This window comes from Crocuta crocuta, unplaced genomic scaffold (genome assembly GCF_008692635.1).
Source record: "Crocuta crocuta isolate KB4526 unplaced genomic scaffold, BGI_CrCroc_1.0 scaffold78, whole genome shotgun sequence".
Classification (NCBI taxonomy): domain Eukaryota; kingdom Metazoa; phylum Chordata; class Mammalia; order Carnivora; family Hyaenidae; genus Crocuta; species Crocuta crocuta.
The window spans coordinates 272,793-288,248 of NW_027532617.1; the positions used below are offsets into that span (position 1 = coordinate 272,793).

At 48.6% G+C, this 15,456-nt stretch overlaps 1 protein-coding gene and 1 long non-coding RNA gene across 2 annotated transcripts in view; one reads left to right on the top strand and one right to left on the bottom strand.

The window, feature by feature from the left end:
• PANX1 (pannexin 1) overlaps positions 1–15,456 on the bottom strand; it is a 39,900-nt gene that overhangs the window by 8,572 nt on the left and 15,872 nt on the right. The window contains exon 2 of the mRNA XM_077780610.1: positions 8,804–8,943. Within this exon, the coding sequence (XP_077636736.1) occupies positions 8,804–8,943 (140 nt within the window). The remainder of the gene's footprint in view (positions 1–8,803; positions 8,944–15,456) is intronic.
• LOC144245182 (uncharacterized) lies at positions 9,811–15,039 on the top strand. The gene is made up of 3 exons (XR_013339189.1): positions 9,811–9,924; positions 10,560–10,646; positions 14,855–15,039. It is a non-coding gene; the product is annotated as an uncharacterized LOC144245182 (long non-coding RNA).

Below are 15,456 nucleotides of genomic sequence, written 5' to 3' on the forward strand. Positions count from 1 at the left end.
CAACAACAACAAAAACCCATAAAATAATGTCATAAGTATATTAAGACTCAGCTCAAATTTCACCTTCTCTGTGGCCCTTTGGATACATTCCTTCCTCTGCAAGGAATTGTCTTTTTTTTGCCGAGCGAATTCCTGCCCATCTAGGGCACCAAAGCAAATGAATGAGCCCCCCCCCCGGTGAGGACGCAATANAAACAGTCTTTGCGGATATAATTAGTTAAAATGAGGCCATGCTATATTAGAGTGGGTCCTGATCCAGTGACTGGTGTCCCTCTAAGAAGACCATTTGAAGACACGGGACACTGGAGTGATGCATCTAGGAGCCAAGGAACACTGACCGCAGATGGCCGGCCACCACCAGCCACTAGAAGAGAGGCACACAATTCTCCCTCTGAGCCCCCAAGAAGGACCCCACTGTGCTGACACCTTCATTTCCAACTCCTGGCCTCCGGAAATATGAGAGAATAATCTGTTGTTCCAAGCTACTGAGTTTGTGGTAATTTGCTACGGTGATCCTAGGAAACTCACATGCAGGGTAAGCAGGAACTAAATTATGAGGCCATCACCTTCCCACATCACACACCATGGGAAGCCACTGTAAGGGGGCAAGAGGAACATTTATTTTAGAAAGATTGCTTCAGCTGTGGAGAAGGCAGCACACTGGAGCGGGGAGAGACAAGGCAGTCGGCCGCGGTGGGGGAGAGGCGGGAAGTGAGATGGACTGACCGGAGGCAGCAGCTGGGGGGAGAGGGAAGACAGATTTCAGAGCCCTCAAGAGCAAGAGGCAGACATTTCAGTGCCCACCTGGAAGTGAGGGATGCGAGAGAGAGGAACAGAGGCTAATTCTGGATTTCTAGCTTACGCAAGGGTGTGGGTGGTAGTACCATTAGCTGAAATAAAGAAACAAGAAGGAACAGATTCCAAGCAGACGGGAGCGAGGTGGGAGGCAGACCCAAGAAGATGAGAAATTATGAACATAAGCTACTCGTACCCCAGAACTCTAATCCTAGTGGAGAGTAAGTAACTGAAGATAAAAGAAAAAAAATCCAGCCGACCCTACAATTCAGGATTTTGTAGCATACAACCCTACAATTCTTGGTTGAAGCCAAGAGTGACTGAAATCATCCAAGGAGAATGTGAAGAAGGAGACAAGAAGATACGAGAGAGGCATGGGATCCTAACATTAGGGCTGGGCAAAAAGAGAACCCCAGAACATGTGGGAAAGAATGGTTAGAAAGGAGGAGGCGGGTAAACCAACAGCAAACTGCACTGGGGACGTGATGTAAAAAGACACACCAAAGAGGTCTGCTCTTGGTTGTATGTTGTTCAGACAATAACCCCCTTTTTCTTTGAAAGTTTATTATTTTGTGAGCGAGAGCAGGGGGAGGGGCAGAAAGAGTGGGAGAGAGAGAATCTCGTGCTATTAGCACAGAGCCCAACGCAGGGCTAGATCTCACGAACTGTGCGATCTTGACTTAAGGTGAAATCAAGAGTTGGAGGCTTAATTGACTGAGCCATCCAGATGCCCCAGAAAGTAACCCATGTTAAAGATAATCCCAAATGTGGGAAGTCACACATGAAGGGCTACCCAGAAAGGCCAATGTGTTCCACGAGTAGCTTACAGAGGGCAGAGAAGGACGGTGGTACACCATTCTATTCTGCACTCTTGGGAAGACACCCAAGGCAGTGGGCTTCATGAGTCGTGACATTCTGGGAGGGGTCTAGCACAAGGAGAGACCTAGGGAAGAGAGGATGGTAAGTAAGCAAAGCACTTATGGGTGGAAATAGAGATTCCTGATAACAGAATTATTACCAAGTCACAAGGAAGCAAGGAAAAACCTTCCCAAAGATCTGTATGAACATGGAATGAACTGTCCTGTGAGGCAGGGAGTTCCCTTTCAATGAATCCTCTGGAAGGGCCTCAGAATTTTAGATCAGGGGCAGGCAAAGGGCCAGACAGTAAATGTTTGTGAGCCATGACCTCTGCTGCATACGTGAAACCAGACACAGGTAATGTGTAAAGGAATGGGCATGGCTGTGTTCCAACGAGACTATTTGCAGGAACAGGTGAGAGATGGGCTGGATTATATGGAGCGGTTATGCCATAGTTTGTCAATCCCTTGCTCTGGATCCTTGCTTCTCAAAGAGTGGTCCACAGGCCAGCAAGGTCAGTATCACCTGAGAATTTGTCAGAAAGGAAGAATACAGGCTCCATCAGACCTACTGAACCTGAGTCTACATTTCAAGAAGTCCTACAGGTGATTTACACACAGAGAGAATCTGGGAGACACTAGCCTGGATGAGAGGTGCCCACACGGGAGCCCAAGTTGGGCCAGCAGTACCTGAATCTCCTGCGAAGTTGATGAAAACCATACTCCTGACCCTCAGGGTCCTGGATTTTCACAAGCTAAGTGGAAATAATGCTAAAGTTTAGAAACCTCTGGTCTGGGAGACTCAGAGGACCCCTCTAAACTACATTTCTGTGAATCTACTTAAAGGAATTAAAGATCTGTCTATTCTATTAATTTTATTTTCCTGTTCTGTTGCTTTTTTTTTTTTTCCAAACAAAACCCAGCTTTCCTGTTTCAGACAAAATCTCCCCTAACAGTTGCCTACATTATGAACTTGAAGAGAACAGAGTGCTAAAAAAGAAAAAAAAAAAAAAACAACCAAAAAATAAAATAAAACCTGCTGGTTATCAAACAGTCCTGGAGGTCCTAGGGCGCCACCTGCTGGTTTCCCCTGAAAGCGCACACATTTCCACAAAACACTGTTTCTCAGAGGTACTGGGAGCCGCCAGAAATAAATGGGAGTAGGAGAGAGAAGGGGGAAGAAGAGGAAAGAAGACATGGACTAAATAGCTGGGGGGAAAGAAAGTACAGCATTAATTACACCAGGACCACACGCTCTTCACTGATGTACGTTTAAAGATTACATTGACTCATTTCTTTGGGGGGAATCTGGGTCTCCTGGTTTGAAGTCTGGCGAAAGAACTGAATTGAGAAGTGTTCACATAAACCCAGTGCCTCTAAGCCCCTCGCCCTGGACTCAGAATGCTGCTGGAGAATGAAGTCAGGTTCTGAACAGCACATACCAACTGCCTCACGCTCCTCCCTTCCACACACGTGACGTGAGCACCCACCGGGGCTATGCGCTGTCCCAGAAGTGCACTGATGAGGGACGCAGGCCTGGTCTCTGCCTGCACTGAACCTGCAGCCTTAGAAATAAAGAATCGCGGGGCGCCTGGGTGGCTTAGTCGGTTAAGCGTCCGACTTTCGCTTAGGTCATGATCTCGCGGTTAGTGGGTTCGAGCCCCGCGTCGGGCTCTGTGCTGACTGCCAGCTCAGAGCCTGGAGCCTGTTTCAGTCTGTGACTCCCTCTCTCTCTGACCCTCCCCTGCTCACGCTGTCTTTCTCTCTCTCTCCTAGAAATAAATAAAAATCTTTAAAAAAAAAAAAAAGAAAAGAAATAAAGAATCGGGGGCACCTGGGTGGATCAGTTGGTTCAGCAACTGACTCTTGATTTTGGCTCAGGTCCTGATCTCACGGTTCGTGGGTTCGAGCTTCGCATCAGGCTCTGCGCTCACAGCAGGAGCCCACTTCAGATCCTCTGTCTCCCTCTCTCCACCCACTCCCTTCTCTCAAATAAATGTTAAAAATTTTTTTTAAATAAAAAAATAATTAAGTAGCTTAAGGCAGGAAATTGCCGCGTCCCATGGTGACTGCAGGAAAAGCACAGACTGCTCAGGAACGCACAGTATTGACCACGGTGCAGTGCAGCTGATGCTTTGCTGGCCAGCACCCCATTTTTAGGATCTAACTGCCTTTAGGCAGGGTGTGCAGTCTGCTGTCCACACAGTGGCCTTATGGTCTTATTCCTGGAGGCTTCGTGTTGACACACCTGGCCCTGAAAGCAAGAAGCCTCCATCTAGAGATTCAGAGGAAACTTCCAGGTGGAAAGGACGTTTCAGCTGAGAGCAGAATCATACAGCCAGAGGTGGCCAGATTAGAGGGGAGGAGGGATCAATGGAAGGTGTGTGTGAAACGGCCAAGACACGTGAGAGCTACAGGAAGTCCAGGTCCCTGGGGGCCCAGGGATGGTGGGGATTGACCCAGAGGTGAGGCTGGGATGGTTCACAGGGCTCAGCAGGAGAGAGACCCTTAGGAGCCAGAGTAGTTTGTCTCTTGAAAGAAATATAGAGATTTTGTAGGGACTCTGGAGGGTTTTGTTTAGGGAAATGACAGAGTCAGAAAGGCGGGGCCTCAGAGGGCTGGAGGTGGGGGCAGGGAGTGAGGTAATGATGAACTAAGAGTGAGGTGGCCACAGGATGAGGTGGACACATGGAGAAGAGGGTCAGAGTCCATGGAGATCAGACGGTGGATGGTACAGTAGATGCACCATCAGGGACACCAGAGTTCTCCTGGGATGGGAATGTCTATGAGCCACGACCGTAGTCGTGATCGAATGAGGGTGATGCAGAACAGCAGGGAGGAAGAGGTGGGGATTACGTAGCCAGGTGTCAAGAACAGCTCAGGGGCCGGGGGTTTACATGAAGGAAGCACAGCTAGGGTAAGCAATAAAGACGTGGGGAGAAGACACACAGCATCATGCCCCCCCAGAACCAAGGACCTCCCTGGCTCCACTACTGAGTGGGGCCCCCTGCTAGACACCCCTTCTGCCACAAACTCCCTTTCCGTGTGGAGCCAAAGTTCAGCAACTGGTCGCCACCCCCAGGTTAGAGTGCTCCCTTCTGAAGCCACGTTAAACCTGCACCTTCTCACACGTGAGAAACGCCTGAAGTCTGAAGGAGGTCCTGTCCTCTCCCGCCACCTGGCCATGGGGCCTTGCACAGGGCATCGACTGCTCTGGCCCTTCAGCCTGGCTCACAGGTCCTTGCCGCCTTAGCAATCAGGAGTCCGCTGAATGGAGAGAAGCCAAAAGAAAACCACCAGGAAACATGTTCTGAGCTTGAGAAAGAATCCGACAACCCCACATCTGGGTATATGCTCACAGGAGCCACAAGCAGGGACTTGAACAGGTATCTGTACACCCATGTTCATGGCAGCATTCATTGCGATTGCCACAAGGTGCAAGCAACACGAGCGCCCACTGCTGGATGCGTGGACACACAGAGCTTGGCACACGTGCACGCGCGCGCACACACACACACTGGAATATTACACAGCCTTAAAAAGGCAGGGAATTCTGATTATGCTACCACAAGAGTGAACCTTGGAAACACGCTGAGTGAAACAAATCAGATGTAAAAGGCCACATACTGCATGACTGCGGCTATATGAGGCACTGGGAAGAGTAGATAACTCTAAAACCTTCTCCCTCCCCAGACTTCTTCAAAGGAGTGAATGGCCTCACCTTCACCCAGAGCCTAAATCCTTGGGCGTGCTGGGACCGTGACTCTAACCTCTCCCTCATCCTCTGTGTCCCACTGGCACATCTTCCGAGATGCCCAGAATCTTTGTACTTCCCACCATCCCCACTGCTGTCCCCCGAGCCCGCGGGACCGCAAATCACTCCCACAAGCCCAATGCAGCCACAGATGACCGCACACATATCGTCTATCTTGGCAGAGCGACTGCCAGACCTGCCTTGGTGAGAAAATGGCCCATGTGGCCCTTCACAGAAAAGCCCGCTGACCCCTAGTCTAAACACAGATGTCACCTGTGACTGTCCTTCAGTGTAGCCCTCCACCCAGCAACAAAACACCTGTGTCACTTTTCAATTGTTCTTTCCCTTTCTCACGCTAACAGCTCCTCTTCTTTTCCGTCTCTTGATCAAAACCCTCAGTCTGTGGCTGCCAGGTGGCTCCTGCCCTGCCTCCTTTCTCTCCTGCACCCCATCGCTGAGGATTATTGCCTGGAAACATCACACCCCTGCTCAGGGCACTACAGTGGCTCCCTTTGTTTCCAGCACTTGGCCTACACACACCTGTTAAGTTTTCAAAGGTCCTCTATAACCTGAGCTGACCCTGCAGAGTCAATAAAGGCCCGCTGTCCCCCAACAGGACAAGGCGGTGCCCTCCCCTCTGCCAGAAGGTGCCACGGGCCCTCCCCAGCCAGCACGCCATCAGCCTCTCCCCCTCTTACTGCCATAGGTATCTCCATGTGTCCCAAACTCTCTCATTTACAAAATCTCCCAGGTCCCCGAACCTTCCCTCTAGCTACCACTCAGCTTATAGCTCTCTCTTCCTTTTCCCGGAAAGAGAGATTTTTCTGGGAGGAAAAAATCTGAAGAATTTATCACCGTCATCTTCATCGCCTTACCTCCCATTCACCCACTGCCATCTGCACCCACTTCTTCACGAAAACCACCACTGCCAGCGGCACTGACGAGTTCGCCCACACCGGTAAGTCTGTTTCACTCCTACTGCACTGTCTCCTCCGCCAAGGGCACTGAGTTCACTGTGAACAGAGTTCACTGTTGTGTCCGAGAACACGCTCCCCCTGGCTTCCGTGATAACCACACTCTCCTTTTCCCATCTCGCTTCCGGATTACTCCTTCCCAGTGTCTTCCTCACACATCTGTCTTCCCCACCAAACAGTGAGCTTCCCGAGGAAGGGGCCATGTCATGCGTGGCTCTCCGATGCCACACATACGTTCTGGTATATGGTAGGCAGGACGTCAGTAAACATCAGCTAAAATCAACTGTCGTTTATTGTTTTCACTTCAAGAATTTCATTCTCTTGAAATTCTCCATATCATTAGTATTAATACTAATACCATAGTATTAGTGATTATTTAAATGTGTATCTGATCAACCTATCATATGGATGTCCTGTGGGTCTGTTTCTAGTTCTGATTTTTCTCTTGGTTTTCTTGTGTATCAGCTGCTGACATTACATGTGAAAAACTAGGTAAGACTTTGAGGCTCTGGATGAAGTTACCTACTTCCGGAGAAGATTTATTCTTGCTGCTGACTGGTGGGCAGACTAGAGATGCTGCCCATCCCCATATCTCCTCATTCAGTCAGGACTGACACGATTCAGACCAGGACTCTAGTCCTCATGAGAGCTAGTCTAATTTAGGATCACCCCTTTCTCCCTAGGAATAGGCTTTCGAGCCTGGGGTGTGTTGACCAAAGTCCTTTCAACTTGGCTGGTCCCAGCTCTTAAGTTTTGCCCCAAGCCCTGTGGATCTGGAAAGATCTCTCAGCTAAATGTCCATCCAAACAAAGCTAGACTACTGCCACCAGAAATATCCTCAGTGTCTCACTAACTGGATGCCGGGGGCTTGGCTGCCCACACCACTCTACAAGCCTCCTCCCCCTACATAGCAAGGGCAGGGCATGGCCAGGGACCTGACCATGGCCTTACAGCCAGCAACTAGTCCTGAGTCCTTGGCTTGTCTCTCTAGGTGCCCTTCACCTTACACTGCATCAGAATACTTGTTTCTTCCTGCTCTAGAAGCTTCACAGTCTCTAACATCCCTGTCACTCTTACACTGGACAAGCCCGATGATACATTCTTCTTCTGTGGCTCCATCCGTGCCCAGCCTGGCACGCCGTCCCTTCCCCCGAGAGCATCACGACACAGCGACCCATGCTATAACAGCATGGATTCTCCCGTGCAGACAAGGCTGTTCAGCTTCTGGAACGGTGCCCATTGCTATCAAATACCCTTATTTATTGGCCTGGATACTAAGACCTGCAGAGTTGATGAGGACCCAGCTAGCGCTCAGGCTACAGTCAAAGAAACAAGCCCAGCCCAAAAGAAGAAGGCAGTCACTGTAGGCATCACTCTGCCTGGTGGCACACAATAAATTCACACGAGGGGATGAGGCCTGAGTCATAGCAAAGGACTTAAATTGTTCCTTTTTTAAAAAGGATGCTGTGTGTTCAGCAATAGGTCAAGGCCAGAGTCAAACTTTTCAGCCTTTGGCTTTTCAGAAACTAAAAGAGCATGCTTTCCTCAGTGGAGGAGAATACCAGAAGAAACACAAACATTCTTTTTGTTTTCATGATGGACAGTAGAACCAGTGGTTGAAAATAATGACAGGCTGACAAACAGTCCTACTTCTACATGCATGGAGAAGACCTAACAGAACTGCTTCGTGACACAGAGAATGTTCTCCTGCACAAGCCGGCCGACTCCGGCGCCGGTTTCTCACTTCCCATGCCCTATGTTACCCCTACCTCCTCCACTCCCCCTGCCAGGGAGCTCCCAGCTTGACCTCTGCTCTGTAGGACACTGGTGTCTCCTATGAATTGTGCCTCCCCTTCCTTGCAGAATCTGGACCTGTCAGAAAGCTAAGGAATCGATCCCAACTCGTTGCAGCCAACACCCCTAGAAGGAGTCATAACTAGGCTTCTTGATGCTCCAGGAATGCACTGGCCGGAAAAAACTAAATTGTATGTTGGCCCTCCCTTTTCTCAAGGGGCTCTGTGAGCGGGGGGAAAGGCACTGGCCACGGCTAGGTCTGAGTCCTGGCCCTGCCCCTATCTGACACTGCTCACCCAGGCATTCAAAAGTCACCAAGAGCCTTCTCTGCGTCAGACACTGCTGGGCAGGAAGGGTAGAAACGTGAGACATAAGAGGTGCCCACTGTTATGGAGCTAAAATCCAAAAAAGTGCCTCAGTTTCTTCATCTGCTAGTGAAGGGGCTGGGCCAAGTCATCTCTGGGGTTTCTTCTGACTAAACCTAAAGCGCGAGGGTTGTACGATCCGAGGGCCAGCGCTGCTGGCTGGCCACGTGCACCTGTGCGGCTGGGGACTGGCACAGCCCCTCTGGGCCTCGCTAACAACGTCTACAAGGCCAACAGGTGAGATTCGTAAAGATCCCCAGTTACCTTATGCAGCCACAGTGGAAGGTGTCCGGAATCGCCCTGCAAGGAGTCCTTCTGCTGAACTGCAGCCCAACAGTAAGAATCCACGAAGGCAGCCTGACGCCAGGAGAAGGAACTTGGGGAGAAACAGCTTATCTGGGTACCTGAGAAGCAAAGTGAGATGGTGACAAATAAATGCAAGAGCAGTGTCTGGACCCTTTCCCCCCCAGCCCCCAGCCTCAGGTCTCTCCGTGGCAGCGAAGTCACAGGGCACCATGCCACAAGGAGGTCAGAACTAAAACCAAACGCCCGGGTTCATAGTAAAGCTGAGTATTTGAGAGATTTTTGGCCAATGCTGGTCATGAGGGCAGCTCTGGCTGAGCAGGAGAAAGCTCTTGAAAGTGAAACCACCATAAAAAGAAAAAGTGGGCAAGAAAAGAACCAGGAACGAAAGCACAGCAAGTGATAGGCCTGGCTGAATTTGGGTGAGGATTAAGAGAAGGGGAGGGGTTACAGGGGAGGGGCAGGGGGAGGAGGAGGCAGGGAAGGACTGTCGGAAAACTGCACTAGAGGGACGCCTGGGTGGCTCAGTTGGTTGAACATCTGACTTCAGCTCAGATCATGATCTCATGGTTCAGTTCGAGCCCCATGTCAGGCTTGCTGCTGACAGCACAGGGCTGCTTCAGAGCCTCTGTCTCCCACTCCCTCTGCCCCTCTCTAGCTCAGGCACATGCTCTGTCTCAAAAATAAATAAACATTAAGAAAAAAAAAAGATGGGGCACCTGGGTGGCTCAGTTGGTTAAGCTTCTGACTTTGGTTCAGGTCATGTTCTTGTGGTCCGTGACTTCAAGCCCCATGTCAGGCTCTGTGCTGAACGCTGAGAGCCTGGAGCCTGCTTCAGATTCTGTGTCTCCCTCTCTCTCTGACCCTCCCCTGCTCATACCCTGTCTCTCTCTTGAAAACAGATAAACATTTTTTAAAAATTTAAAAAAAGAAAGAAAACTGGACTAAAGAAGGAGTCTTTTAAAACAGAGAAGCCAGGACTTCTAGCCTGATGAAGGGAAGGCTGAAGGAACATTTGGTGATAGGTCACTGGATGGCACATCAGCAGTTTTCTGTCTCCTTCAAGAAGAAAGAAGGCACAGGTAAAAGCACAGCCCAAGGAAGAGAGAGCAAACTCGCAGACATGGGGGTGGGTGTGAGGTGGGACGGCAGGAGACCTGGGTCCCGCTCCCGGGCCACCATCTGTGGGATGGGGAGCGTGTATCTCAGGCACGCTGTCCACCACATCCTGTACAGTGTGAGAGATGCTAGGTGCATGGGCTCTGATGTTATTCTCCTCAAACCCAACTCTGCCACTCACAGCTGGGTGACCTCAGGTCACTTCACCTTCCAAACCCAAGTTTCTCCAAATGGACAATGACGTCAATATCTGTACTCTCAGTAGGCTGCCTGGTTCCCAGTAGTTTCTCAGGAAGTACTGCATTCTTCTGTATGAAGTAACCAGCAGGTTCTATTATTGCTTTAAAGAGTGGGGGCATGCCTGCCCCAAAAAGAGGGGAAAGGGATGGTAGGAAGACACTGAAGTGGGCTTCCCTAGTCCCTGAAACATAATAAAAAGACTCAAAGGGTCACCTCCCTCTGGGGAGGGGGTGGGCTTTACACTTGTGGCAGGAGAAGGCAGTGATGGGGATGTTGTCCGGGGAGTAGAATCTTGGGGTGGAGGAGGTACAATGGGGTCAGAGCACCCCCTCTTCATCAGGTACTTTTATGCCCACAGACATCAAGAGAGGACTTTTCAGCAAGAACCCTTGGAGGACATCACTGTGATAAGTCGCATACTATCAGAGATTGTCCCACAGTAGGGGTGAGTTCTTGCCAGCTAGGAATGGATTAAATATGAGCTAGGGGTAGGCTGTGTATTTCAAATACCTTTCAATTCGCATAGCCCATTGAACTTCAGTTCTTGCTTTTATTTTTTTTTTTGAGAGAGAGACAGAGACAGTATGTGCAGGGGAGGGTCAGGGAGACACAGAATCTGAAGCAGGCTCCAGGCTCTGAGCTAACTGTCAGCACAGAGCCCGACACGGGGCTCAAACCCATGAACCGTGAGATCATGACCTGAGCTGAAGTCGGATGCTCAACTGACTGAGCCACCCAGGTGCCCTAGTTCTTGCATTTTATAAAAACAGAGTAGTCAGAACAGTGCAGGGCTACAGGGATAATGTCACACAGCTCTTGCATTAGCGTGACTTTGCTAAAAGCTGCCTAGGAAGTCCCCAACCACCAAGGCTTACTGAGCATAGCAGAGGGAGGGAGAGAGCACAAGCCAGCCCCTGGGTTATATAAATGGATGGTTTCTGGTGAGTTGCTTGCTTGGCAACATCTGCCCAGTTTCTCAGGAAAATTGTTAGCTATCAGGATTTCATGAAAACCTGTCTGGCCCATGTATTCCTTAGGTAGAGTCCGGCAGTGAGCATAGCCAGCATGTGGTAACTTTCTTTCTATAGGATAATGTGTTTCAAGTCCTGTCTAGAGACCTGGGAAACCTCCCTCAAGGCACAGGTGGAAACTGCCAGAGCATAAATAACTGAACTTCTCATACTAAAGCTTTTGCAAAAGAGGAAGAAAGAAACTATCACTGAGTCTAGAGAGATGGAAATTGAGGATGTGCTGAGCTCAAAAGTAAACGCTCTTCATCTGGAATGGAATGTCAGAAGAAAACACAACGGACAAGTCATATTCACAGCATACAAAGTGATCCTCAAACCCTTGTTGCATGTAAACCTCACAACCAAATGAGAGAGAAAGACAAAGGGAGGGAGAAAATGGTATCTTATCTTCATTTTACCCTGGGTGAAACCAAAAGCTCCAAGTGGCCTCTACCCGAGCTAGTAACTGGTGATGCCAGGATTTTAATCTCTCAGTCTCTTAAAACCTTCCTCTCTGGGCCAGTCACTCCAGGAAGGCCGTACTAGGAACATCCCAGGAGCCAGGCTCTGTTGGAATGGAAGTGGTCTGGCCCAAGGTTTCTTCTGAGTGGCCAGAGGGGCAGAGCTTTCTGGGAAGGGTCAAGACACGTCCAGGAAAAGAAACACATTGAGCCCCGAAGGGCATTCCCAGGCCAGAAATGAGAAATAAAAAGAAGCCAAGAGTCAGGGGGCAGTAGGAGGCAAGCTGGGACAGAAGGCTGGGGGGTAACGAGAAGGGTTTCCTTCCTGTGGTGGGGAACCCTGAAAGTCTACCCCACAGGAAGGAAGAGCTTCTATAATCTAACAATTGTCCAGGGAGTAAAATAACTCCCATCATTTGGGTACCAGGGCAAAAAAGGCATAAAAAGAACTTGGTGTTCTAGTAAAGAGGCAAAGTAGTACTCAATGTATCTAAATATTATTTTATTTTTAAAATTTTTTATCATCAGAGATTAATTAACTCAAACATATGGAAAATTACAGAAAATAATAAACAGATACCCAGGAGTTTAAAACAATATCGACATTTTGCTGCATTTACTTTATCTTTTTTTTTAATTGAGTATTTTTATTTAGATACTCTAGACACTATGTCAACAACTGCCCATCCAGGATCAAGAATAGAAGCAGATACCAGTCAGGAATGTACTGCAACAGAGCAGGTGAGAAACAACATGAAGAAACTGTCACAGAGGCACATGGGGGGCTCAGCTGGTTGAGCATCTGATTTGGCTCAGATCATGATCTCACAATTCATGGGTTCGAGCCCCACATTAGGCTTGCTGCTATCAGCGCAGAACCCACGTTGGATTCTGTGTCTCCGTCTCTCTCAGCCCCTCCCCTGCTCATGCTCTCTCTCTCTCTCAAAACAAAACAAAACAAAGGAAACCAGTCATGGTACGCATCTGCCTGAACTGTCTTTGTTTTTTTTTTTTAATTTTTAAAAATGTTTATTTAGTTTTTAGAGAGAGACACACAGAGTGTGAACAGAGGAGGGGAAGAGAGAGAGGGAGACACAGACTCTAAACTAGGCTCCAGGCTCTGGGCTGGCAGTCAGCACAGAGCCCGACGCAGGGCTCGAACCCATGAACTGTGAGATCATGACCTAAGCGAAAGTTGGACACTTAACCGACTGAGCCACCCAGGCGCCCCCCTTTATTTAGTTTTTAGAGAGAGAGACACAGAGTGTGAATAGAGGAGGGGAAGAGAGAGAGGGAGACACAGAATCTGAAGCAGACTCCAGGTTCTGAGCTCTCAGCCCAGAGCCGGATGTGGGGCTCGAACCCACAAACCGTGAGGTCATGACCTGAGCCAAAGTTGGACACTTAACCGACTGAGCCACCCAGGCGTCCCTGCCTGAACTGTATTTCCTGTAGGTCCTAGCCTGGTCCAGGCCAAAGGCACTGGTTCTGTGAAATGAAGAGCAATGCAAAAGGCCAGATGAAAGGCAGAAGAAAGAAATCAACACAAGTGTCTCTGCTATAATACCATTTACGTGTTAAATAATAGTAGTGTTATAGAAAATCACACAAAATCTGTACCTAGAGCACTAACCAATCAGCAACAGTCCTGTCAAAAACATACTAGTGTGATGAAGGGGTATGAGGCTGCTGGGTTATGTACACAAGAAGAAAAAGCAAAACGGACAAAGACCAGGGAGAACTACCTGATAGCACTTCTAAATCACAGCACGTGACCGAACGGAGCCCAGAGGAAGAGCATGGAGTGAATGGGCATCATGTACACACCAAGGCATGAGAACCAATGTGACTTCCCCGAAGTGGTATTCCCTTACATACTGATCACATATAAGCTACCTCCCATCACAGAATGACTTACTAAAGGAAAATGGGTCACTTATTAAGTACTATATTTAAATAGTAATTAGATGCTCTTGTTCAATCCAATGAAAGAGCCTACGGACTAGCTGTCATCTAGCCCCATTTGTCAGATGCAGAAATAAGACTCAGAGTAACTTCCAAAGTCAGACAGCTAATACTTGGTATAGACGCGACACGATCCCAAGTCCCTGCTCTTCACCGAGTGTGATGACACCCAGAGAATGAGTGACCAGGGAGGAGAGAAGGTGGAGGCAGGGCATGGAGGCAGGGTGGAGTGGAGAAGGGTAGGTGCCAGGCCAGCCAATGACATGGGAAGAAGCAGGAAAGGGCGAACCTCAGCTCCCCAGCAGCCTGGTCCTGAGCTCCAGGCTAAAGCTGATAAGGAAGCATCATCAAAACCCACAGTGCCTGGCCATCTGGCTGGCTCAGTTGGTAGCACATGTGACTCTTTATCTCTGGCATGAAGTTTACTCAGTAGGGACGGAGGATGGACCCATGGAAGGGAAGGGCCAGATCAAAGAAACTATATCATCAAAACATTCCAGTGGGAATATGACACGAGAGGCAGGAATAAGTTCCTGTAGCAATCCCAGACTTACCACACTTCCACTACAGGCAACGCAGGCTGGGTTTCTGCACTGTCAGAAGGCAGCGGGGAAACACATGGTTTCAAAATGAACACGAGAAATGGATGCTGTCCAATGATGAGGGGCATGAAGTCAGCTTAAGAAAAATGTCCGATGGACAGACCACTTAAGGCCAAGGGGCAATTTACCAGACACTTTTAAGTATAAAGAGGTTAGAAGAAAATTACCATCCAGCCAATTGTCACTGACACAGAGGCCAACCTGTGTGGTAAAATATGGAAATCCAATTGGATAGGGGGAAGGCATTTTTGCCTGAAGGGAAAAATTAGGTAAATCTATATGGAAAAAAAAGGTTCTGGAATCTTTATTCCTGAATGTTGCTGTTACAAAGATTCATGATATCGAATGGCCATTGGGTTTTCTCTTTTACTAACAAGTCGCTTAACGTCTGTGAACCTCATTTTTCTCATTTGCAAAGCCTCCCAGTGCCAGCACACAGTAAGAACTCAATGAACAGCAGCTGTCGGTTTTATTTCTATGCATCATGGTAAGCACTGGGGATACACAGATTCAGGGCTTCTTTGTCACATCTTGGATTATTTCCTTCGGTGCACTTATAATTATTTGAATTTCACCTTTATTAACTGGTTTACATGTTTGTCTTATCTCCTACAGCTCTTGAACACACATACCATGAAAGCCTGCCTTGGATAGTGGGGATCTCAGATTTAATGGGGCCACAGCCTGAGACTAGACCCAGCTTTGTTAAGTCCTCTTGCATCATCTCTCCCTCAATGATGGCTTTTAAAAGCTAGCTTTTGGAGTTCTGGCAACAAAGGAGCTCTATTGTGGAGGCGAAGGCTTTGAGTGTCTCAATCTTGTAATGAATCAAAGTCAGTGACTCCAATAAAATGAAAAGAACCCACAACAACTGTTACCATTATTCAGATAACTGGTCACGAGGCTTATTTGCAAATACAAAGACATTTTAAGTAGACAGGCGATCATGGATTACATGGCAAACACTCTTTTCTCAAGAAGTCTCAAAGAAGAAAAGAGACATCGAAGTTCATCAGAGCTAGGTATTTAATGGCACAGGGCCTTTGTGCCAGCAGCATATCAGAGACAGCCAAGAGGCCAAGGACCCCTGCCCCCCAGGAGCTCTGTTCTTCCTGTGTCTATTACAGCACAACAGAGCACAGATGTTCTCCCTAAGGTACTCAGGGCTCAGTAGTGCTGAGCTCAGCCCAACAAGGGTTCACTGCACACATGGTGCC